Raw genomic sequence first — 23,798 nt, forward strand, 5'->3', positions numbered from 1 at the left:
CCCAGGCACTGCTCCTTTAGCCCTCCAGCTTGAGGTCCTGCTGTGAGGGAGCAGCCCATGCCTGGACTTTGCCTCGTGAAGGGGTTTCCGTGGGTCTGGGTGGTTTTGGGGAGCCTTCCTGTCATTGTGCCTTTGTAGAGCCGGGGAAAGGGCTGTCACGCGGGTCTGGCCTTTAACACCCACCCTGTTGGCTGCCAAGGCTGTTAAACAAGGCTTTTCAAAACCAGGCCCACACAGCCTTTTTTAACCGTGGGGTTTTTGGCCTTTCTTTCTTCTGGTGTGTTTTGCACAAACTGAAATGATGGCTTTTGGAAGGAGTCGGATTAAACGATTCAGCAAAGCACTTAAAAATGCATTTCGGAGGCACACAAGACCACACTTGAAAGCCTGTGCTTGGATTTCCCTCTGTGCTGTAAGTGCCTTTCTGCAGCTCAGCTGGCATTAACCTCTCAGACAAGGTTTCCAAGCCAGTGTCTCCAAGGAGAAGCCCTTCCTCGGAGTCCAGCCCCTGCAAACTCCTGTCTTTCACTCCCCAAACGTGGCCATGGTCTTGCTCCAGGAGGTGCTGTGAGGTGGGATGGGGAGCTCCTCAAGAGGGAGTTGAGCTGAGGTGGCCCCACACATGGGTTTGAGGTGGTGCAGCCAAGAGGTGTTCAACCAGGTGTGCTGGTTTTCCTTTCTGCACTCTGTAGGACTTATTAAAAGAGAAATGAGTACAGGGTTTGCACAGGGTTTTTGATCTGGCCTTCTTGAGCAACCTGTCTTGTGAAAGGTGTCCCTGCCCAGGGCATGGGATTGGAATGAGCTGAGCTTCATGATCCCTTCCAACCCAAACCATCGTCTCTATGAGCCAAGAAAAATGCATTAATTGCTGTGCAGCTGAGTTTCTCTCCCTGCCAGATAGAGAGCAGACCCTTGAACAGCTTTCCCAAGCCATTCAAGAGCTGTTTCTGAAAACCCATTGAGGTTTCCCAGTGTTTAGACTGAGCCTAGGCTGAACTGGACACCCCCAGGCTGTGGTTGGGTTCTCCTCTCATTCACATTCTGGTGGTTCAGCAGGGGGGAATAAATCCTCTGTGTGAGGCAGAAGATTAAAGCATTGCCTTACCTGCCTTTACAGCAAGGTTTGTTTCCAGGTTGAGAACAGGAGCCCCGAGCTGTGGGACACGTTGTTAATTCAGAGAGCTCCTCTGCTGCTGATTTGGGGCACAGGGCTGTCCTTTTGGGACATGCTGGTGTTCTGCACCTGGTGGCTTGATGCACTATCACAGGGAGAAGGCAAGGGTTTGGAAAAGGAGCAGGGCATCCTTCGGGGTATCCCCCCTTTCCTCTGGCTCCGAGATCCATGGATGCCTGCTAAGGGAAGCAGCAGCCTGCTCTGCCAGGGCGTGCCAGGGAGAGCAGCTCTCCCGTCGTGCCCTCCACTCGATTTTCCTCGACGCGGTTGAGCGGAGAGGAAGAAAAGGGCAGAAGCTGTCTGAAGCACCACTATCATGGCCTGACATTTTAAAATCATTTTGAAACAATTCTCTAAAATAAGCATATCGAGGAAGGTAAATGGGGAATTAAAATAAAGGGAAAATCTGGGCCGTGGGAATACGCTCTCTTTGTTGCACAGAGCTCCACCAGAGACCCCCACCAGGATATCCTGTGTGCCCATGCGTGTGCAGGTGGCAATAGATGATTCATCCAGAGCATATATATGCATATGACAGGCACAAGCACTATAAATATGATCTACATGGCAAGAAACTGTAAAGGGGAATTGACGGCGCACGAGTATTCTCTCCCAAAAGTGCCAGCTGCCAGTCGGGCTGAATTAGATTTCACAGGGGTTTTTGCAATACATGGAATTCACCAGCAAATTACCCTTAAAGAGGGAAAATCAATCATTTGGAGCAGAGATAAGCTGAAGGCGAGGCAGCCTCGGATTGATCCCGTCTGTGCAGGCGTGTGTGGAATTCAGCAGATAACCTGGGGAGAGCAGGGAAGGAGAAAACTCCTCCAGGAGGGAGGGAGTGGGCAAGGACTGACACTTAGGATGGACAAAAAGATGGGAGAATAGGGCTGCTGGCGTGGGGAGGAGAGTCAGAAGGGCTGGGATTTTTCTCCTGGCATCCTGCATTGCCTGCCAGCCCAGTGAGTTCCTTGGGGATGCAGGAAGCAAGCAGTGCCCAGGGAGCCCTCGGAAGGGTAATTGGCACCGGGTGGGAGAGGGGTGCTGGGATCCCAACCTGGCTGGGCAGTGGGAGAGAGGCAGGCAACACCCAGAGAGTCTGCTCTGAGTTAAATGCTTTGAAATGGGTGCAGGGAATCACCTCCTTCATGCCTTGTGTTTTCAGAGGAGGGATTAAGTGCCATTTGTGTCTGACTCACTGGAGCCAGGCCAAAGTTATCCAAGCCCTACAAAAATGCACTAATTGCTTAAAAAAAAACAAAACCATTTCTTCTTTCCCCTTCCTTCACCTCCACTCCCAAACTCTCAGCTCTTCCCTCTCTTTGTAGACTTCTCAGAATGAGGAATATTCAATCCTCTGTAGCTTGATGTAGGTAATTGTCCAGAAAGTACCTAGAAAGTGACTGAGAGGAAAGCTGTAGTTGCACTGCATTTTGTGTTTCAGGCCGGCAGGGCTCTCCAGTTTGGAAAAGCTAATTGCACTGAGGCACCCAAAGGCATATCTGTTCTGAGGCAGTGTGAAAAGGACAAAACTGAGGATTCCCAGGCTGCTTTTCCCAAGTCTAGTTCACTTAGTGCTGAAAAGGATCGCAGGAGATCAACATACCCTTGCACCTCAGGGAGTGGTGTGGTCAAGGAAGGGTTGTCTGCTTGTCTAGATATTTGGATTCTTTTATTTTTTGCTTTGTTTTCTTGTATAGCCATTGGTAAGTGATGCTAAATATTTGCTGTGACTGCTGGAAGGTGGAATAATTCCAGAGGCATTTCTGTGTGTGCTGCCACGAGGAAGGGGCTGGGTGGGAGCATTAGTGGATGAAACCAGCAGGTGATAGTGGGTGAAAAATCAGCAATAAAAATGTCGATCCACCCTCAGTCCCAGCTGAAACAGCTGATGTGGCTACCCCAGCCTCCTGAGGGGAGAAGGGGTTCTCTGATTCTTGGTGAATTCTGCCACCTGAGTGTGGATTGCAAGCTGGGAGAGCAGGTTTTTGTCCCTGATCCACAGCAGGTGAGTGAGCAGGTCCCACCTGCAGCTTCAGACCTCTGGGGTGACAGCTGTACCCACCTGCTGGCATCTCACACCCTCTCACCTGGGATTCTGCCCTTGCCTGCCAGGGTCCTCCTGCCTGGAATTCCACAGGGATATCACGCTGGCAACCAGGCCTGTCACAGATTGCCCAAAAATGCTGCGTGCTCAGGCAGTGGTGGCTTTTTTGGGAGCAGGGGATGGGTCTGAGGCTGATGTGGCAGCGGGGCAGCTCCGGTTACACGCCCCGAGGAACACGCACGAGGAGAACAAAGCCACAATTGTGCCCAACTGCAGCTCCAATTGTCTTTGAGCTGAATCAACACAAAATTTCCATTGGTTGTGGTACTGGCTGAGGGATTTGATTGCTGGGAAGGAGGCAGTGGGCAGCAGCCTTGAGCCACAGCAAGGGCAAGCCCCAAGCGCTGGCATGGGATGAGAGGAGCTGGAAAACGTGTGGCTGCATCCCAGCGTGGGGTGACAGCAAACTTTCCTCCAAAACCTGGTTTTTATGGCTCAATTTGTTTCAGAAGGAGACAGGTTTATTATTGTAGGGTTGCTGAGCTTTGGCAGGCTGCTCCTTAATTTGTGGCTCAAAAGGAAGGCAAAGGACTCGGTTTGTTTACAGCGGTGAGGAAAAACTCGAGGAGCTGGGAGGTCAGGGGATGGAGAGGGGAATGAGCACGTAAAGCAGGTCACTGACAGCGTCCTCGTCCTCATCTTGGCGCTGCAAGGAGATGATGGTGCTTGGCTGTGATCGCTGCACGCCAGGACCTTTGAGAGCCCGGGGAGGCAGCGCTTGTTTTCCCTCTTCCCAGCCTCGCTTCAAATCCGTTGTTTGCTCTGGGTGGCAGGAGCAGGCAGGAAGGGGTGAGGGAAATGTAAGCAGCTCCCTGTGGCTTCCTCTGGAGTGGGGGGTCCTTGCTGTGAGCCAGGCTTAGCCAGGGCCTTCTGCTGGGCAGCTGATAACAATTTGAATATTCAGATTTGCTTTCAGGCATCCGCAGGGGGCTCGCAAGCTCCGGGAACCAGGAGCAAGGAAAGCAGCATGGGGGCCGAGGCAAAAAAATAAATAGCTGAATAAATATATAAATGGCAACTCGCAGCAGCCCTCCCCAGAGGCAGCTGTATCCCCCTTCTCCAGACCTCACATGGGGAGACTGAGGCACTTGAAGGGCTGCTGATTAGGGATAGTGGGTATCTGGAGCTGATCTCCTTCCCCAGCTAGAGGGGAATTAATCCACCTGGCTCTCTTCCTGCAAATACTTGGATTTCTTTTGATGTTTCAACTTTTATCTCATGCCCTCAACAAACTCACTCTTCTCTGGCTTCCAAGAAAGTCCCTTGCATCTCACTGCCACAAAAGGTGCTCTCGTGTACTGCAGGGAGGGTGCAGGCCCTGGGAGAGATCCTGAGGGCTCGTCAGCAGAGATGGGCAGAAAATCCTTCATGAAGTGGCTTTTTGTCACTGGTGGGAAATGGTCATTTGTTGTAAATCGACATGCTGAAGATAGGGGACAAAATAGCTTGGGAAGTAATGCTTCCTTCTGCCACTCTCCCTGTCCTCTGCTCCCTCCCTCCCGGGGTGTGTCTGGGGTGTCGGGAGCATCCCTCTCTTCCTCGTTTGGCACTAGAACAGCTCGTGGAAAGTGCCAGTCCAGCCTGAGATGCTCCCACTGTCCACCAGCAGAGCCCTGCTGGGCTCCCGAGGCACTGGGTGCCCTTGTGTGGTTCTGTGGGTGTCCTCAGGGCTTGCTCCTGCTGTGGGGTTCCATTGGGAGATGCTCAGTGTGCCCTCAGCTCCACGGATTGCATGAAGGTGTGCAAGGAGGAGGGCAAGGCAGAGATTCTGCTCATGTCACCTGCTCTCAGCGGTCACACTTAGGCAGCTTTTGCTATTAGTGCCCCTTCGTGCATTTAATTGGCCACTTTTTCTGATAGGAGGCAGGTCATTCAGGGAAAATTGGAATTCATCTCTGGCAGCTTCTGAGCTTGCTTTTCATGTGCTCTGCTGGGCAAGGCTCCGAAAGCCCAACATATATCGGTATGTTGGCGGCCTTGCTGCTTTGCTGGCCGGGTCTTGGGAGGAGAGGAGTTTTTCCAGTTCCCAGTTTGAGCTGCCTCACTGGAAAAAACCTTCTGCATCAGAGAGGCACCCAGGCTGCGCCCCCAGCCTGAGGCAGTGAAATCCCTGTGTGGTGTGTGAACCTTCCACCTGCAAAGGGGACTTTCCCTCTGTGTGCCGTGCGGGGTCATCGCAGGGATGCATTCCCGCTCCTCTCACGTGCACGCGGATTTTGCAAATAAAACACCAGCCTTGCTCTTTCAGGGACCCAACAGCGTGTTTGAGGTTTACCTGGTGGGCAACAACTCCAACCACTTCATCATCTCACCGACCTCCATCCAGGGGAAGGCGGACATCCGTGTCCGCGTGGCGGTGCCGCTGGACTTCGAGACCATTCCTCGCTACGAATTTTCGGTAAGGCTGCACCCCTGGGCTCCGTGGGACAGCCACGGTTTTCAGCGTGACCTAAGGTGGCCATTCAATGTGGGAAATGGATTTGTAGGGAATTCCCAAAGCCTGACAGAAGGCTCATGTGGTTTTGTGCGTCTGTGTGCAAACTCTGAGATAAAGAGCTGACTTAGAAAGGCCATGGAATAGGGAAGACATTGTTGAGAGAGAAATGGAACTGGAAACAAGTTTCAAATGATGGCCTTGCAAATAGACTAGATATTTTGGAGAAATAGAACTATGGAAGATGTATTGTAGCCAGACCCATATTGGGGTATTTTAATAGATGATTGGCTTAGAAGCATTAGCAGTATTGTGTGGCAAAAGCTGGTAGGCCAAAAAATGTTTATAGTGTATTTTAATTACAAAATAGTTTGGCTTCTGATTTTGATGGCGTGAATTGTAACATCTGTACCATCTCACCCTCCTCGTGAGACTGAAAATGGAATAAAATCTTTTAAAACATGTCTCAGGAGCCCCGTCTCTGGGTGAGAAAAAGAGTCTTTCCAATTATTAAATGTCTTCCTCTCTCTTGTCCAGTACTTGAAGAGGGCCTAGGAGAAAGATGGAACAAACTTTTCAGCAGGGTCTGTTGCAATAGTACAAGGAGAGATGGCTTTTGATGGTTGATTTACATTAGGTGTAAGGAAGGTTTTTTTCCATGGGGGTGGTGAAACACTGGAACTGGATATCCAGAGAGGTGGATGTCCCATTGCTGGAAATTCAGGGTCAGGTTGGATGGGGCTCTGAGCAACCTGGTCTAATGGAAGACATTCCTGCCCATGGCAGGAGGTTGGACGAGGTGGTCTTTAAAGATTCCTCCCAACCGAAACCGTTCTATCATAATCCCCACTATAAAACAGTGGAGCACTACAAAACAGCCAAAATATCCAGAAATTATAATAAAAAGGAGGTGGGTAAGAGATTTGCTCTGCACTTTCTTTTTCCAACAACCAAAGGCTCAGCTGCAAGAGCTTAAACAGAGCCATAAAAGCTTTATAGAGCATAAAACTTTGTTTTAAGAGCACCTATCAGGTGCCAAAACCCTCCCCGTCCTCCTGCTCCAGCTCTGCCGGTGCTTTGCCTTGAGCTGGCTCAGCTGGTGAGGGAGCTGAGGAGAGCCTTGTTCACTCCACCAAAGAAGAACAGGTAACTCTCCTGAGCTTCCCAGCGCCTCCAACCCTTCCCATGCCTTCCCATTCTGCCCAGCTCTTCGCGAACGAGAGCGTCCCAGACCACGTCGGCTTCGCACGGGTGAAAATCAACCTCATCAACGAGAACGACAACCGGCCCGTGTTCAGCAAGGGCCTCTACAATGTCAGCCTCTTCGAGAACGCCACTGTGGGCACCACTGTCCTCCAGGTCCACGTGAGTAGGAGCATCCCAGCTCCCTTTGCCCAGTCCTTGGCACCTCTGTTGGCTCTGTGGTTTGTCCCTTGCCAAGGGCTAGCCTGGGGAGGGAGCGGTAGGAGGTGCTGGTGGCAGGGTGTGGACTTCTCACGGGCTTTTGGAGCAGATGTCTTGAGCTTTCCTGTTCTCTGGAAGATGTGTATGTGTTTCCTGCCACACCAGGGATTCAAAGAGAGTCCTGCACTGCGTTTCATCTGCAGTGGTCACGGTGCCCCTGGTGTGGCTTTTCCCACTGCCCTCTTTGGAAGCATCATCTTCCTCCACCAAATCGAGGTCGGTCGTGCCATTAGAAGTGCAAAGGATGGAAAAGGAGGGGAATGGCTCTGTTTAGCAGAGCGTGGTATTACAGAACAGAGGCAGGCAGAGGTGGTGGTGATAGCAGGGGGCATCTCCATAGAGCTCGTTTCCTCTTCTGTGGGTTGGTTGGAATCCTCATGGAGAAGACTCATTTCCTGGTGCATGAGAGCAGTGCCAGTGTGAGGCACAGCAAGAGCCACAACAAAACCCTGTACTGAAATACCTTTAGAAAAGGCAACAAAGCTCCTCTGGGATGGTGATTATCGCAGCAGGGAGCTCCAAACCCCCTGCTACACTTTGGGTGTGTTACTGCCGCTACCATCAGTCATGAATGAGTTTGTTTGGCTCCCTCTCCAATGAATTTGCTCCAGCTGCCCTCCTGCCCTCTCCTTGTCCCTCTGCTCTCCCAAGACACGGCCCCTGGTCTCCTGTGAGTGCAGGAATGCCAACTCAAGAGGATGAAAGCGCGGACAAAAGAGTCGGGTGTATGTGCCTGTGTGTAAGTGTGTTTACTTTACAAACAGATGGTGTGAAACTGTACAGAGCCCCTGAGCTGTTCCCATCTGACAGTTATTAATATTTCAAGCAGATGTTTAGCGAGTCAGGCCGTCAGACACTAAACAATGAGATTGTTACTGCGTCTCCTCTCTCCCCAACTTCCAGCTATGCCAGCATTTCAGAGCAAACACAAAATGCCAGGAGTTGAATCTTCTATGATAAATCAGAATGGATGCAATTAGCGCTGAAATCCAAATTGCCCTCCCAGCTGATCCCAAACTTTTAACAACCCTCATAAAGTACCAGCTCCTCCTGCTGTGGCCGCTTGCCTTTGAGCTGCAGTCCTGTGGTCGTGCCACATCTCTCCACCTGTCCCACGTGCTGCTGACAAAAAAACCTACTTTCCTTGCTAAGAAATTCCTCCTCTCCTTTTCTTCCTTCTTTCCCACTTGCTCGAGAATATTCCTGAGTATTCACTCATTGGGGTTGGGGAAGAGGTTTTGGAGAAAGCCTGGCCAGCCACATTGCATGCCTGCTTCTTTGGTGGCTGCTGGATGGCATCCTCATGGAAGGGGGCTTTTGTTGGCTCCCCTCTTTTTGTGCTACTTTGTGCGAATAAGTGCAGGTTTGGAGAGACAGTGGGCTTCAGGGTGCTAAGGATAAATCAGATGGCTTGTGCGGTCAAGGAAATTGGTGAACAGGGATGAACAGGGGAGCGCGTGGGCTGAGTGAGTGGTTGCTGAAGTGTGGCAGGAGGCTTCGTGCCAGCTGCTGCTGGAGAAGGCCAGGCACAGCTGGCAGGACAGAGCAGTGCCTGCAGCACCCTCCTGGCGGGGAGACGAGCAGCTAAAACCACAGGAGCTGAGGCAAGGGGAGGTCGCTGATCTTCTGCCCAGCCCAGCATTCTGGGAAAGGAGGACAAGTTGCTCTCAGCAGCCGGAAAGCCCCTGGGCTGTTTGCCCATCTTCCAGTGAGTGCATCCTGGCTATCCCACCTTGGCTGTGGCTGATGGACTGTGTGTAAGCGAGGGGAAAAGCTCTCCTCAATGCCACCCTCTCCAGGCTGCCCTCAGTGGGGCCAGCTGAAAGGGAAAGGCAGAAGGAAAGAGCAAGTATACTTCATTTGGGGTGACAAATGGCCGTTTGTTTCTACAGCATTTCAGCTCCTAACGCCAGTGACAGCAGAGAAACATTGCCTGTTACACGTATAAATCAACTGTAAAACAACCCCGAGGACAGGCAGCCAGCGGGACCCAGAGCTGCTGCCTGCCCTCTGCTCCCTGCCCCTCTCCCTTTTTGCCCAGGGGTGAGTCGGCTCGGATCCGTGGATTCCTGGTCAAACCTCATCCGCTCCCCTGGCACGGCACAACCTTGTCCACCCTTCAGGATTTTGTTTGCTCTCTGCTTAGCATTCCCTCCATCTCCCTGTCCATCTATCCATCTGTTTAATTCTGTCCCTGAAAGGCATTTATTGCTCAGACTCAGGTGGACATTTGCTTGCACAAGAACATCTGGAGAGTCCAGGCTCCATGGGAAACAGCTCCTTCACTGTACAGGGAGCCCACAGTGTGCCCAAAGGCAGCCTTCTCTCCTGCCTCCATGCTCTTGGAGCATGAGGACAAGCTGAGAGAGCTGGGAAAGGGGCTCAGCCTGGAGAAAAGGAGGCTCAGGGAGGACCTTGTGGCTCTGCACACATGAGAGGACAGCCAGATGGGGTTATGCTCTCTTCCCAGTTAATCAGTGACAGGACAAGAGGAAACAGCCTCAAGCTGTGCCAGGGGAGGTTTACACTGGATGTTAAGAAAAGTTTCTTCAGTGAAAAGGGTGGTCAGGCATTGGAACAGGCTGCCCAGGGCAGTGGTGGAGTCACCATCCTTGGAAGTCTTCAAAACCCTCATAAATATGGGTCGTGGGTGCGTGGTGAGCTTGGCGGTGCTGGGCTGTGGTTGGACTCGGTGATCTCAGAGGCCATCTCCAGCCTTAGTGATTCCATGGTTGTTCACACATGTGATAAGATCCTTAGGCCAGAGATTCCTGGTTTTGCAGAGACCAGTGTGAAGGGCTCCTTACTCCAGCCAAAGCTCCCAGGTCACATAACTCGTGGCTGTCTGGAGTTACATGTCCATTGCATGTCCGTGACGACTGAAGGACAAGCAGCCTGCCCAGGGCTCTGCAGTTGTTAGAAGCCTCTCTCAATGCAAAGTCTGTGTTTCCCTGCCCCAGACTCTGCTGTGCCAGGAAAAGGCAGGCTGGAAAGGCTTGGAGGTCCCACACAGCAGCAAACACCTTCTGTGAAGCAGGAGCAAAGCAGGGAGGTGAGCAGAGCTCATCCTGAAGAGATGGGCCAGTTCTGCCCCAGCTACCAGCAGATATTGAAATACTATTTTTTTTTCTGAAACAACTGGCCATGAAGCCTTTTAATAACATAACAGAAAAGGTCAGAGAAGGAATTTCACACTTCTTGAGCAAGCAGGCAGCCAGTATAACTTCATGCCTTCCAGTGAGAACATACACTGCACCCTGAATTAACTGGGGCTCTGACACCCCTGCCAGGTCCTGCCTGCCTGGTGGCCAGTGGCTTTGGATGGGTGCTGGCTTTCCCAATAGGAGCAGACTGGAAGGATGGACCCTGGAGAGATGTGGTGCCTGCTCTGGTTTGGGGCAGAGGATGTGGGGCTCTAGGATAGGAAGCTGTGGGGAAGGACCATGCTGGGGGCATGAATGGCTGTGTCCAGCTGGAGCCATGATCAGAGTCACAGAATTCTTTGGGTTGGCAGGGACCTCAAAGGTCATCTAATTCCACTGCTGTGGGCAGGGACATCTGCTAATCCTTTGGTCCTGGAGTCTAGAGGCAGGAGAAGCCTGTTGCTCTCCATCCTGCTCCAGCAGCTGGGAGTAGTGCCACTGCTTCACAAGCCCCCCTTTAGCACCTCAGCTGGGACAGGAGAATAAAGGGGAGTCTGGGGGCTCCATGCCCAGGGGCTGTGAAGGGGACTGATGCTGGCCTGGCATCAGACATAGTTGCCCAGGTCTCTGCTCCTTCCTTTCCCAGGCATGGAGGGTTTGGAAACAGTTCCCTGGGCTCATTCTGGTGGGGCTCTTCTGCAACCTGGTCAGGGGAAGAGCAGGAGGGAGCTTTCACCTGGAAAGTTTTTTTGGGTTGGAAGAAGCCACATAAACATGGCCTTGCTCCTGAGGTCACCAAGACCCAGCCCAGCTTCCAGTGAGCTCCCTCCAATGGGGAGAGGAGGGGGCGGTTCAGCCCAGCACCCCCTCCTGTCCCCTGGGTCCTGCCCCGGTGCAGAGCTGCGGGCTGTGACAGCAGGGAGCACAGTGCCCCTCCAAACCCCCCTTTGGACACTGCTGCTTGGCCAGCAGCTGCCAGAGACCTCCAAAATCTGTGTTCCAGTTTCTGATGCGTTTGCTGGACCTGGAGAATGGGGAAGGGGCCTAAGACGACCCGGCAGGAGGCAGGAATTAAGGGGAGGGAGATCTCCCTAAGCTCCTGGTTCTCCACAGATCAGCACACCAAAGTCCTCCTGAAAAGCTCCGATAACCAAAATCATTAAAGCCCAAACAAACCACGAGTAACTTGTTGTTAACACAACAATGCATTTGATTTGCCTTGAAGTGTCTGGAGAAAAATGGTTCTCCAGGGAAGTGTGGAAAGTAATCCCAGCTCCGTGACCCCTCCTCTGCGCGTTGTTTGCCCCGTTCTGGCTTGGCTGCACGGGCTGGGATCAGTGGCTGTGGGCTCTCTCGGCTGCCTGGCAAGCAGCAGCGAGCTGGGGGGATGCTGCCGGCCCCCTTCCTGCCATCTCACCCTGGAAAACAGCTGGGATGGAGACAGGGAGGCGTGCAGGGGCTTGCAGGGAATGAATTGCCCACTTGCCCTCCTTCAAGCCCCACACAGGCATCTCCCAGCAAGGCATTCGCCCCTGCTGTTCCTGATGCTTTCCTGCTGGCTCTTCCTGACTCCAGCAGGGTCAGGCGTGGATCAGATAGATGAGCCATGCTTTGGAAACCACATCAGCACCTCTCTGGGATGGTTTGTGTAGCTATCTGTCCCCAGTCCTTGCTGAGTTACTGACTTCCTTCTCTGTGGGATATCCTTCTCCCAAATCCCTGTGAGGTTATGTGTTCTGCTTTGCCTTGGTGTCCTCCTTGCCCTGAAACACCTCTGGTCTGGGGTGGGACTGGGTTTCTCCTCACCAGAACCACCCTCAAGAAGTCTGAAATGGATGTGGAGACTTTTTAGAGCTTTAAATACACACACACAATGCTTTTGGGCAAGCTGCTGGTGGGATTTCCAGAGTTATCTTTTGGAGACCCTCAGAAACAGTGTGAGCATCTCCAGCACACCTCAGATTGTAAACTTGGTGCCTGATTCAACCAGCAGGCACCGATTTCAGCACAGGAGTGATTCTCTATCTTGTGATATATGGCAAGGCAGGTAAAATAAGCACTGTATCCCCTTGGGGCTTGATAACCCGAATCTCCAAGGCAGCCTTGTGTGTAAAATCCCTGCTACTTTCCCTGGTTTTTAATGCAATCTGGATTAAAATTTTCAGATTATTTGAGGGAGGAGGTGAAGAGATGGTATCCCTGCATTTTTGGCAAATGCATTGGCCTGTGTTTTCTTATGTATGTGTGCATTCAATGTATTTGCACACATAGGGGTTCACATTCCTGACCAGCCCTTTCTCCTGCCCTCCATGGGTTGTCCCCTCCCTGAACATCATCCCCAGCACATCCATTCACCTGGATTCTCATCTTCCCGCTCCCTGCCACTGCACATCCTCGGGAGAAGCCTTGTTAGTAAGAACCTAATGAAGTAAATGTGCTAATTAACCTTCCATTACTCTCCTCATTAAATCAACCTTTAATTTGGTTGGCAAAGTTCCTCTCCTTTACCACCCAGCTGTCAGTTTTCTTCTGCTGCTTCGATCTCTCTTTGGCCTCGTGTCGGAGATGGGAAAATCAATCCCGGCCTGATTTTCTTTCCCCTTCTTTCCAGCCAGCTGTAAACGCCAGTCAACAAGAAAGTAATAATGCACTTTTCCCACACTGGCAAAGAGAGTTGCAGACATCAATAAACAGCTATTTAGGATGCAAATCACTTTCCCAATCAGCCATCAGCCTTTGGGTTTGGCAGGGAATGCCGTGGTCAGTGGGCTCCCACATCCCTTCACGGCGCTCCCACATCCCATCACGCTGCTTTGCAGCCATCCCAGAGCAGCTGTGGGATGCCCAGAGAGTTGCATCCCTCTGGGTTTGTCCCACTCCAAGTCCTGATGTGGGTGGAATGAGGCTTTGACAGCCTTTGGGGGTCCTTCTGGCTCCCTTCAGGACTCACCCCACCCTGCATCCTGCCATCCCTTTGGCCAAGGGCACTCTGTATCCCCCAACGCCTTGTTGGCTGCTGTTTCTTGGTGATCTCCAAAGCTTTTCTTTCCCCTTTTCCTTGGAGAACAAACAAATGCAGGGGGGCAGAAGCAGTTGGAGACGACAGGCAGTAGTGCAGGCTGCAGCTCTGCAGTGCTGGTGGGTGAGGGGCTCACCCTGAGCTGTGTTTCTCTCTCACACGGTGATGGTGACTTGTGGACCAGCCTCCAGGGAAAACCTACACTGCTCCTGACTTAGGGAAGGTTGCATGGAATAAGGACACAGCTGTTGAAGGCAGGGAGTGTGGTGGGGAAATACCTTGCAAATCAATGGATGGATAAAGAGGCATCTAGGCTGTCTTCCATGAGGAATCAGTGTGGGATAAACCATCCCCTGTCCCTTTGGTGGCACCTGGGGAGCTCTCCCAGCGTTAGGACCAGAGACTGGTGCAGCCCATCCTCTCATGGTGGTCGGCAGGGATGCCACCACGAGGCCAGCACAGGGCTTCTCAACCTTTTTCCACCGACTGACCCTCTACATTTTGTTCAGGGGGTTGAGTTTGTGTCCTGCTCTGCAGGGACTCACCTGCCCCACCTACGTTAGGAGTAACTTGCACCTCCTCTACATTCTCGTATGGGTTATGGAAGTACAGGATGGGGAAACATTGGGAGGACTCCCAGGCCAGCCTCCTCCTTTCCTTCTGCTTTATGTGAATGGAAAATCTCTTGGAAAGTCCTTGCTGCAGAGGAGGAATGGACAGGGTGGTGGTAACTGAGGACTGCCAGCCAGATGTCCGGGGGCAGGCTGGGTGTTGCAGAACCTCAGACATGCAGAGAGGATCTAAGCAAGCAGGAGGGCATTCAGAGGGCACTGGTGAGAAAATGAAAGCATGGCTCAGCAGCAGCTCCTGGAGGCTGGAGAACTCTCAGCTGGACATTTCTGATATCCTCCAAGCCTGGACTTTGTCCCTTCTTCCAGGCCTTCTCCCCACCCGTGGCCCACACTGCTCTCCCTCCCTGTCAGCATCTTAATTGATCTTGTTGTTGTCAATCCCCCCTCCCCAGTGCTCCATCTCCAGCTGTGCTTAAACAGAACAAAATCTCTTCCAATTTCCCTGCCGCTTAAAAGAAAATTGAATCCTTTATCTGCAAGAGGAGAGGGAAACTGCAAACACACGGAACAGTAAAGAGTTAAATAATCAAAGCAGATGATTCCAAATTGCCTGGAAAGTTAAACATGAATGGCTTGGCTTCTTCCTGCGTGCTCCTTGGGTTTTTACAAGTATAAAAATATGCTTGCACTCCTTGTTCCCGTTAAATATTCTTATCAAGTCGGCTCTGTAAATAAAGGGAAGGGGAGGAGGGAGTTACCAGGCGTGATTGACAGAGCTGAAGTCCTCGTCTTTCTGTCAGGGCCCAGTGCTCTTTGGCTGTGTTTATCTCTTTAATCTAAATATCAATCCGTGAGACCGAAATGGAGTGGAATAGGAATCCTGACAGCCCGAGCGCTGAGGAGAGAGAGAGAGACACTTATTGCAGCTTGTGCAGCCGCTCCCTGTCCTGATGGAGCTGTCAGGAAAAATGCACAGCAAGAGCATGGAGGTGGGAAAACACAACGAAATCACAGCCTGGCCCCTTCCCCCTGCACAACTAAAAAAAAAAAATGGAAAAAACCCAACAATTCAGCCCATGAGAGGGAAAAGAAAGTCAGGGAGCAAATGCAGCCCTGCTCCTGTCCAAATTGCATCCTGCAAAGCACAAGCCGGGCAGCAGGATTTTTCCCCCATGCCTCCCACTGTTCTCAGTAGGAGATGGCATTGGGTGGTTTTCCTTTGCTGTTGGCTTTGCCTGGTGATTTGGGATGTGGCTGGGAGTTCAAGGGAGAATTTTTCCCAAGGTGGTGCAGTGTGAACACCCTGGCCTCACACCTCCTTCTCAGCAGTCCCTTTGGGGCCATCGCTGTCTTCACCTTGATACATCCTCTCCCAGCTCCTCATGCTTTTACACCCACAATGTTCCTATAGAGCCAATACTCCTGACATTTTAATCTGTTTTCAAAGCTGCCCTCAGCCCCTACATCTCTCCCAAAGCATCCAAAGCTGTGTTTCCTCAAGCAAAACACTTCCGTGGGAATCAGCACCCAGGGGGTGCTGTTGGCTGAGTGACACTGTGACATGGACGGTGTCACCCCTGGACCTTGAGCTGCCCCTGGTGCTGCTGACATGCTGAGGTTGGTGTGTGAAGAGGAGGGTCATTTACCCGAACTGGGTGTCTGGGAGCCATTAGATGTGCAAATCTGTTGGGTTTTGTCATTCCCTTTCTCCAGGCCGGGATGCAACCTGTTCATGTCCATCTTGTGGCAAGGACCTGCTCAGCACATCCTTCCTCCTCTGTTTTTATGCCCCCTCTCCTGCTGGGCTTCTCACCTGGGTGAGGTGCAGCTGCAGATGGTGGGTGGTGTGATCGGCTTCCCAGAGCTCTTGCAAACACTTCAGTGATCATTGAGAATTTCTATTTCTTCCACCAGACTTTGACCTCAGTTTCTTCCATTTTGCTGGGCTGTAAAATTCATTAGAGACCCAACAGCAAAGTGATTGAGATGTCAAGCCGGGCAATTGTGGGGTTATTTAATTGCTGATCTGTGCCACTTGCCATTTAGGTGGACAACAGGAGAACATGAAATCAATGTGGTTCATTAGTGCAGGACTTGCACCCAGCTCCAGTAAAACCCATGGGCATTTCAGAGCTCTCGGGTGTCACCAGTGAAAACCCACGCTGGAAAACCTGTTTATCCCACTTCTGGGCCATCTTCTGTCATGCAGTGTTTTAAAGCCCGGTCTCCAGCCATTCCAGCAGCCCGGCTGCAGTAAATCACCGCCCGCTAAATCACGGCTGCCCAGGCAAGTGTTAACCTGGCCTGTGTGGAGCTGATGTTGCAGGGGCTGCTGTTATAAAACACAATCAAGAAGGCTCTTGTTTTCCCCGGTGGCTGGCACAAGAGGTGTGGGAAAGCTCTGCCATTCCCAGGGGGGTTGATTGACTATTTTTCCCCGTAGCCAGGTTCAGCGCAGCCCTCTGGGGTCATTAGCGCCGATTGAGCTGGCTGGCCCTGGGCAGGGTTTGGAGCTGCTGGGGAGGCGGTGGCAGCCTTGATTCCCCAATCCCTCTTTCCCAGCTAATCACTGGAGCCACTGGGCTCCAATGCCGGCCAGCCACCGGCTCTGCCCGTGCCTGATTGCCGCCTCCCGCCGGGCAGCCTCTCTAAAAGCCTGGAAGAGAGCACGGCCGGGCCAGGCAGTGCTGACAAAAGAGCTGTTTTCCCACTGAAGTCATTCCATAATAACTTTAAGTAGGTTTTCCTTGGTTTTCCGTTGGGCATTCGCAGCCCAGTGATTGCGTCTTGTGGAAGCCCTTGGCCCTGCGCATGTCTCCCCCAAATCGCACATCAAATCCTGATCCCAGTGGCTACCAGCAGTCAGCTGTTATTCCCCTGGGACCCGAGGTTGCCTTGAGGAAGGGATGTTTGGATGGCTGCCTGCTTAATACACGCAGCTTTGGGTGGCTCCAAAAAATCAGCGGGAGGCCAGGGCGTGGCTCCCCACCCCGGAATTCCTGTACCACAGTCTGAGCACACCGTGGCTGCCCAGTCAGCAGCAACTACATCTGCCTCACTTTCCTAGAAACCAGAAAAAAAAAATCTAGGAATCAAATGGGAATCCTCATTCTGTTTGCTTTCCCAAGCCACAGGCATCTTGCTGGAGAGAGCCAGAGGAGCAGGCAGGGACGAGGCTCTGCCCGGTCACTCCAGTAGCCTGACAGCTTTTTGACGTCCTGTAATTGCTTTCCTGCCACAACTCTTTTAAGCAGAGAGCTCCTGGCCAAAGCAATTTGTTCCCCATCAATTTTTATTTCCTGCTTTGTGCGTGTGAGGGAGGGAAAACAAAGAGGGCAAAGGAGAACAAACAGAGCTGGGACCTGCTCCGGCAGCACCGTGCTGAGGGAAAGGTGGGAAGGGTTTGGCTCTTCAGCCAGGCAGGACATGCCAGCCCTGATCATCATTCCAGTGCGCTCGGCTCATCCCTGCGACCAACTTCCAGCTGCTCATCCCTGTCTGGCAGTTCTGGGGGGAGGACTGCCGTCCCAGGGGCTCCGTGGGGGATCTGGGCCACCTCGAAGGCTCTTCTTGGTCCTTTCAGCCCTTGCCGACTCCTCCTGCCGCGCTCCCTGAAGCTGCTGCGAGCGGAGTTAATCTGCGGCAGTTTCAGGAGTCGTTGAGTGGGTCTGGCGGATGATGAATGTCTAAACCATTACCCGGTGAAGCTCCATGGAGCTGTTTAAAACTGAATTCTCCCATGTAAATTTCTGCTCCATCAATCCTGATGACATGTCAAACATTGCTATTGTTTCCCGAACAAATTGGACGACATGCCCTTTCCTGCAGATTTGCCCACGAGAGCAGAACTGCTCGCCAGCTCCTCGCTTTTGTCTCCAGCTCTGCCGGCCTGCGGGTGGGGAAGGGTGGATGCGATGGCCCTTGCTGGGACAAAAGGAGACATCCCAAATCTTTGTGCTTGGGGGGTGCAGATAGACAGAGAGCCAGTATTTGTGTGTGATTCGTGTGCTGGGTGCCCACACCGCGCTGCAGGTTCAGTAAATTAATCCTTTGGGTTATCCAGGCTTACTCTTCTTGCCACTCTCCCGGAGTTTAGCTGCACAAATGTGGGATTTTTTAGAAATGGTCTGTGCTGGTGACAGCTCATAAAAGTACAGATGTGGACCCGCGTTTCCATCCTGCCCTTTTGCAGGCTCCACTGGGCAAATCCCACTTTAATATTCCGGGCAGGAGAGGAGAGCCGTAAAAGCCATTTGATTGCTTCTCCAGGTGGAACCCCGAGAAACTTCCAGCCAGATGCCTTTCCTCCCCGGGCTGTGGGAATGGATGCTTGCATGCTGGGGGGAGAAACGAGCCAGTGATTGGGAAATGCCACAGGAAAACAGCTGGTACCCTGGGATTGCTGACAGCTCGGTGCGATTTGGGGTGTTCTGCAGGCGCCTGCTCTCTCGGAGCCCTCGGCATCGCTCTGCAAAGGCAGTGTGTGTTGCCTCCCCAGGGGCTTGACCAGCTGAGCATCCTTTTTACCCTGAGAGGGGAAAAAGCTTGGCAGTGCAGAAACAGGTGAAGATCCCAAATTAAATATGCTGAGCGTGCGTGGTTTGGCTTTTTTTTTAGTGTGTTCCCTGTCACGCTCAACTAACCTGCTCCATTGCCCAGCATTATCTCCATGATGTTCAGTTGCCAGCAAAGCCATCCAGCTGGCCTCACCTTCCACCTCCCTGGTGTGAATCAGGGACATTAATTAGCCCGGCTGGCGAGGTGGTGGATGGGGCAGAGTCAGGCTGCCCATCCTCCTGGCTCCTCGGGAGAGGAGCTTTTTACCTCGCTGGCACTTTTGATGTCATCACAGCTTGTGCTCCAGCCACCCTCCTGGCTCCCCTCTCCCCAGGGCTCCCATTCCCTCCTCACTAACCTTCTTTTAACCTTCCTCCTTTCCTATCTTTTTTTTTTCCCCTCGTCAGAAGAAAATTACACTTTCCCAGTGTTGTCTGTCACTGCAATAAGCACTTACGAGTGCAATTGCATGGGGCCAAATGAAGGGAATTCGTTTTGCCCGTGCTTTCTGGTACTGTCAGACCCCCTGTAAATCATTATCTCATCACCAGCCCATCCAGGTGCATGGAAAAAGCTTTTCTGGGCTCTGCTCTCGCACCAGCCACTTAGGAATTAATGGAACCGAGGGATTCACAGCAGTTGTGGGCACAGAAGTCACGGGCAGGAAAAACCCTGGATGGAGGTTGAGGGCTGGCAGTGCTGAGGGTGCTCGAAGCGCTCAAGGATTTTGGGGAGAGAGGACCCAAAAAAGGGGCTGGTGGCAGGTGTTAGGATGGGGGATTAACCCCAGAATGAGTTGGCTGAAGGATGCTGGTGTGGGCAGATGGGGGGTTGACCCCCCCCCCTTCTCTTTAAGTTATTTCCATAGGGAAGAGTTGCCACTCTCTGCCTGGGATGGGGCACCTCCATGGATGCCCTCTGAGGGGGAAGAGGGACCCTAGAGGGACTTGTCCCCGAGGAGCGGATGCTGCTTGCTCTCTGGGCATCTCTCCAGGCAGATTTCCACAGATTTGTTCCATTTTACCAAGTACAATTCCAGTTTCTGAACACAATTCCCACAGAAAGGAAATCACATTGTAGCAGTGGAGAGGAAAACCAGCAAAATCAGTAGGTCTGGAGGACTGGATCCACCAGAGCACCCTCTGGCTGGCCTCAAGCAGCAGGCGTTCACTTCTCAGCCTGGGAAAATGTTCGGGGAGAAAAACTTAAATAATCCTGTCTGGGTTTCATGCCTTTTGCTCTCCGTCACCCCATGGTGTGGCAGGGGAGCAGCATACGGGGGTAAAACTGTGCTCAAGCTCCTGCTCTGCTGTCAAGGGTAATCAAGGCCAAAGATAAATCAGGAAGGTTTCAGGAACAAGCTGTGTTCCATGCCACTCCTAAAATACAGCTTTTCCCTGGTATCTGGACATAAAATGTGGTTTTGACCCTGGTTCTTCACAGACCTGTTGGTCTCTAAGTAATCCAGACAGGACTCAATTTAGAAAATATACTGGGGGAGAAAAAGGATATTTTGGGGATTGCATTCCGCTTTCCTCACCTAACAATAAAATTTTCTGCTCCTTTTTCCTGCCACCACTCATGCATATTTTATATATTCATTAGAGCAAAGACTTTAAAACACAAATAAATCTCGCTTTGCTCATCCAGAGCTGACACAGTGAGTTGTGAACACCTTCCCCAGAAGGTGCTGGTCATTTAGCCGTGACCAGCCTGCTCCAGCTCTGGCAGCTGCCGGTGGAGTGGGTGCATCCCGCAGCACCCCGAGCTACTCCATCCATGGGAATGCAGCAGATTGCACCCCCAGAAGGGCTGTCCTTGTGGAAAGCAAGGCAAAAATCACTGTTCCTTGCTTTTCCAGATCTGTATTTTAGCCTGGGGGGCTGTTCTGAAGTGTGATAGGTTTTTATTCCTCTACTCTTGTCGTGGTTTGATGCTGGCCAAACTCCAGGCACCCACGACAGACACTCACTCACTCTCCCCTGCTACAGCTGGGCAGAGGAGAGAAAAAAAAAATAACAAAGGGTTCATGACTTGAGATAAGGACTGGAAGAAAACTCTCCAAGGGCAGGTGCAAAGTGAATTTATTACTACCAAAATCAGAGGAGGATAACGAGGAGTAAAATAAGTCCTTAAAAAACACGTTTCCTTCCCCCCAGCCCCTCCCTCCTTCCCACTGACAGAGCAGGGGACAGGGTGTCGGGGTTTTGGTCAGTTTGTTACCCAAGGTTTTCTTCTCTTTGGCTCAGGGAGAGGAGTCCTTCCCCTGCTACGCCATGGGGTCTCTCCCACAGGAGACAGTTCTCCGTGGACTTCTCCAGAGTGATCCACTCTCGTGAGCAGCCATCCTACCATACCTACTGCAACCTGAGTCCCTCCCACAGGCACACAGTCCCCCCAAAACTGCTGCAGCATGGGTCACTCTTCCACAGGGGGCAGCCCTCCAAGGACAGGCTGCTCCTGTCCTTCTCTCCACCGGGTCTTCCACTGGATCACAGCCTCTTCCAGCTGCTTTTCTTCTTAAATCTGTTATCACAGAGGCATTTCCATCATCTCTAATTGACCCAGCAGCATGCCCATCCTCAGAGCCATCAGGGATTGTCTCTGCTGGACATGGTGGAAGCCTCCATCAGCCTCTCACAGAAGGCACCTTTGTGATCCCCTGCTACCAAAAACCAGGCCGTGCAAATCCAACACAACTGTAGAATGCACAGGGAAGGACACAAGCTGGGAGTCACAGCTTTCTGCCTTCACAGGGGCAGGAAGGGTGGCCCTCAGGAATTATCCATGGAGACTTTTATTCCAGATGTGCTTCCCAGATCACCTTAGTGTGTCAGGGAAAGTAAGGAGGTGTAACATTTCCCACTGCCAAAGGCTTCGGGAGCAATGCTGAGGAATGTTGATGGAGGGCTGTTAGCTAGAGCAGGCTGGGAGTCAGGGGTGAGCAGGAGAATGCAAACAGCCCTGTCCTGCAGCTCTTGAGGGATAAATGGCAGCACACCAGGTCTGCGGCGGTGTGTGCAATGCAAAATTTCCATAAATACTGTCATTTATTAATTAAATTTTCTGTTTTCCAGGCAACTGACAATGATGTGGGCACATATGGGAAAGTCAGTTATTTCTTCAGTGACGACCCTGACCGGTAAGGGCGACTGAGTGGCAGGGGTTTGATCCTCCAAAATCCTCTTCTAACCTCACTAAGCATTCTCAGGATGATTAAAGACACTGGCTATGTCCTACCTCTGAGATGCCCTATGATCTCTGTGCTGTCTCCCAGAGGTGTGAGTTCAGCACATGCCTGATGTTTAACTGCTTTGCTAAATTGGAATCTGCAGGCACCAGCAGTGCTTGAGACCAGTAAATGGTTTCACAGAGTTATCAGCCCTGGAGCAACACCTGTGGTAGAAGGCTGGGGAGCATGCATGGGCTGCCCAGCAGAATAGATCTGAGGGCCTCTGCATCAGTTTCTCTGGAAAATGCACCCATTTTCTTCTTCCTGTGGAGCAGCACTGAAGGTTTCTCACTGCTCAGCTGTGTGGAGCTCTTGAAGATGTTCTGGGACCTAACACCCAGCACAAAAAAGCTGTGCACTTCACACTGTCAGGCTGCTGCCTTTCCACCTCCACTGTGTGGTCACCGAGGCATTTCCCCCTTCCTTTGCTGCCCCCTCAGCTTCTCCCTGGACAAGGACACGGGTGTGATCCTCCTGACAGCTCGGCTGGACTTTGAGACCACGCAGCGCTACACCCTGACCGTCATTGCCCGGGACGGCGGCGGGGAGGAGACGGCGGGGCGCGTCAGGATCAACGTGCTCGATGTCAACGACAATGTCCCCACCTTCCAGAAGGAGGCCTACCTGGGCGCCCTGCGGGAGAACGAGCCCTCCGTCACCCAGGTGGTCCGGCTCCGGGTGAGGGACTGCCGCGGCTCCTGCGCTTGGGGTGTGCAGCAGGGAGGCAGGAGTGGGTTGGAACCACAGAGTGTTTTGGGTTTGTCTTGGCTTGGAAAGACAGGTATCTGTCAGGGAAAACTGGAGTTTCCTTTGGAATGGAGAATGTAAGAATCCCCTCCCTCCAAATTGTTACAATTTTGCAATTAGGAGCTTTCGGGCAAAAATATGGGAATAGGAATAACAGTTCTTTACTAGGAATATTAAAAAAAATTACAAATGCAGTAGTAAAAAAAAAAAAAAAAACACAAGAAAACAAACAAAAATCCTAGAAAACCCTGACAGAGTCAGAGATACAACCTGACACCCTGTTGTCAGGGTGTTGGAAGCAATCCAAATAAGTCTTCCTGTAGTAACAGATGTTGTTTGGTGAAGTAGAGATGATCCTGTAGAAAGAAGGGTCCAGTGCTGGCGAGATGGGTCCAGTCTTCCTCCAAGAATTCAGTGGAAAACCGGCTGAATTAGTGTTTGGGATTGCTGTTTTATCCTGGTGGAAAGGCTTTGGGTCCTCCCCCTGGGTGGAGCATCTCCCAATGGGATGAGGTGATGTTATCAGTCCTGTGAGAGGCCTTCAGTGGCCCATTCACAGGTGATGTCCCTCAGAGGAGGATGGGTGCAGGAAGAGATAAGGAGGCCCTGCCTTACCTGGTGTTATCAGGTGTCCATTAACAGAAGGCATCACCCTCTTTCCTTCCCTAGAGTTACAAGAGATAAAGAACAATATTTCCCAACCGGCTTCAACAGATGAAAATAGAATACACATTTTTGGTTACATTTTTCAACCCAAGACAGGGTTGCAAAGGGCTTAGAGCGCAGAGAGTTCCAATGCCCTGCCATGGCCAGGAACATCTCCCACAAGAGCCTCATTCAGCCTGGTCTTGAACACTTCCAGAGATGAGGCAGCCACTGCTTTTCTGGGCAACCTGTGCCAAGGCCTCACCACCCTCACAGGGGAGAATTTCTTCTTAATATCTATTTTAAACCTCCCTCTGTCAGTTTAGAATGATCAGTGTCTGTGATGGGTTTAACAAACACCTTCCAAAGCAGGTCCCAATCACCAGTTTCCTTCTTGCGTGAGAGAAGCAGGCAAGAGGAGGCTGGTTTGCAGATCTGGTTTGCTGGTGGGCACAGCTCTCTTCTTCACTTTTCCAGTCTCCTTGGGCCCAGCCTGTGCCTCCCATCCCCTCAGCTGTCCCTGGCGCAGCTCCCATGCCCATGTATTCCCTTCTGCTCACACCCTAGGCATCCGATGAGGACTCCCCTCCCAACAACCAGATCTCCTACAGCATCGTGCAGGCGTCTGCCTTCCGCGACTACTTCGACATCACGGTGTCAGAGGGGTACGGAGGTAGGTGCTGGTCCTGGCACCACGGGGG

At 52.0% G+C, this 23,798-nt stretch overlaps 1 protein-coding gene across 1 annotated transcript in view; it reads left to right on the plus strand.

Moving 5' to 3' along the window:
• The window catches only part of CDH23 (cadherin related 23), a 184,452-nt gene that overhangs the window by 100,580 nt on the left and 60,074 nt on the right, over nucleotides 1–23,798 (plus strand). The window contains exons 12-16 of the mRNA XM_063406303.1: nucleotides 5,533–5,682; nucleotides 6,925–7,083; nucleotides 21,551–21,615; nucleotides 22,146–22,383; nucleotides 23,665–23,770. Coding sequence (XP_063262373.1) covers nucleotides 5,533–5,682; nucleotides 6,925–7,083; nucleotides 21,551–21,615; nucleotides 22,146–22,383; nucleotides 23,665–23,770 — 718 coding nt within the window. The remainder of the gene's footprint in view (nucleotides 1–5,532; nucleotides 5,683–6,924; nucleotides 7,084–21,550; nucleotides 21,616–22,145; nucleotides 22,384–23,664; nucleotides 23,771–23,798) is intronic.

Source organism: Prinia subflava, chromosome 9 (genome assembly GCF_021018805.1).
Source record: "Prinia subflava isolate CZ2003 ecotype Zambia chromosome 9, Cam_Psub_1.2, whole genome shotgun sequence".
Classification (NCBI taxonomy): Eukaryota; Metazoa; Chordata; class Aves; order Passeriformes; family Cisticolidae; genus Prinia; species Prinia subflava.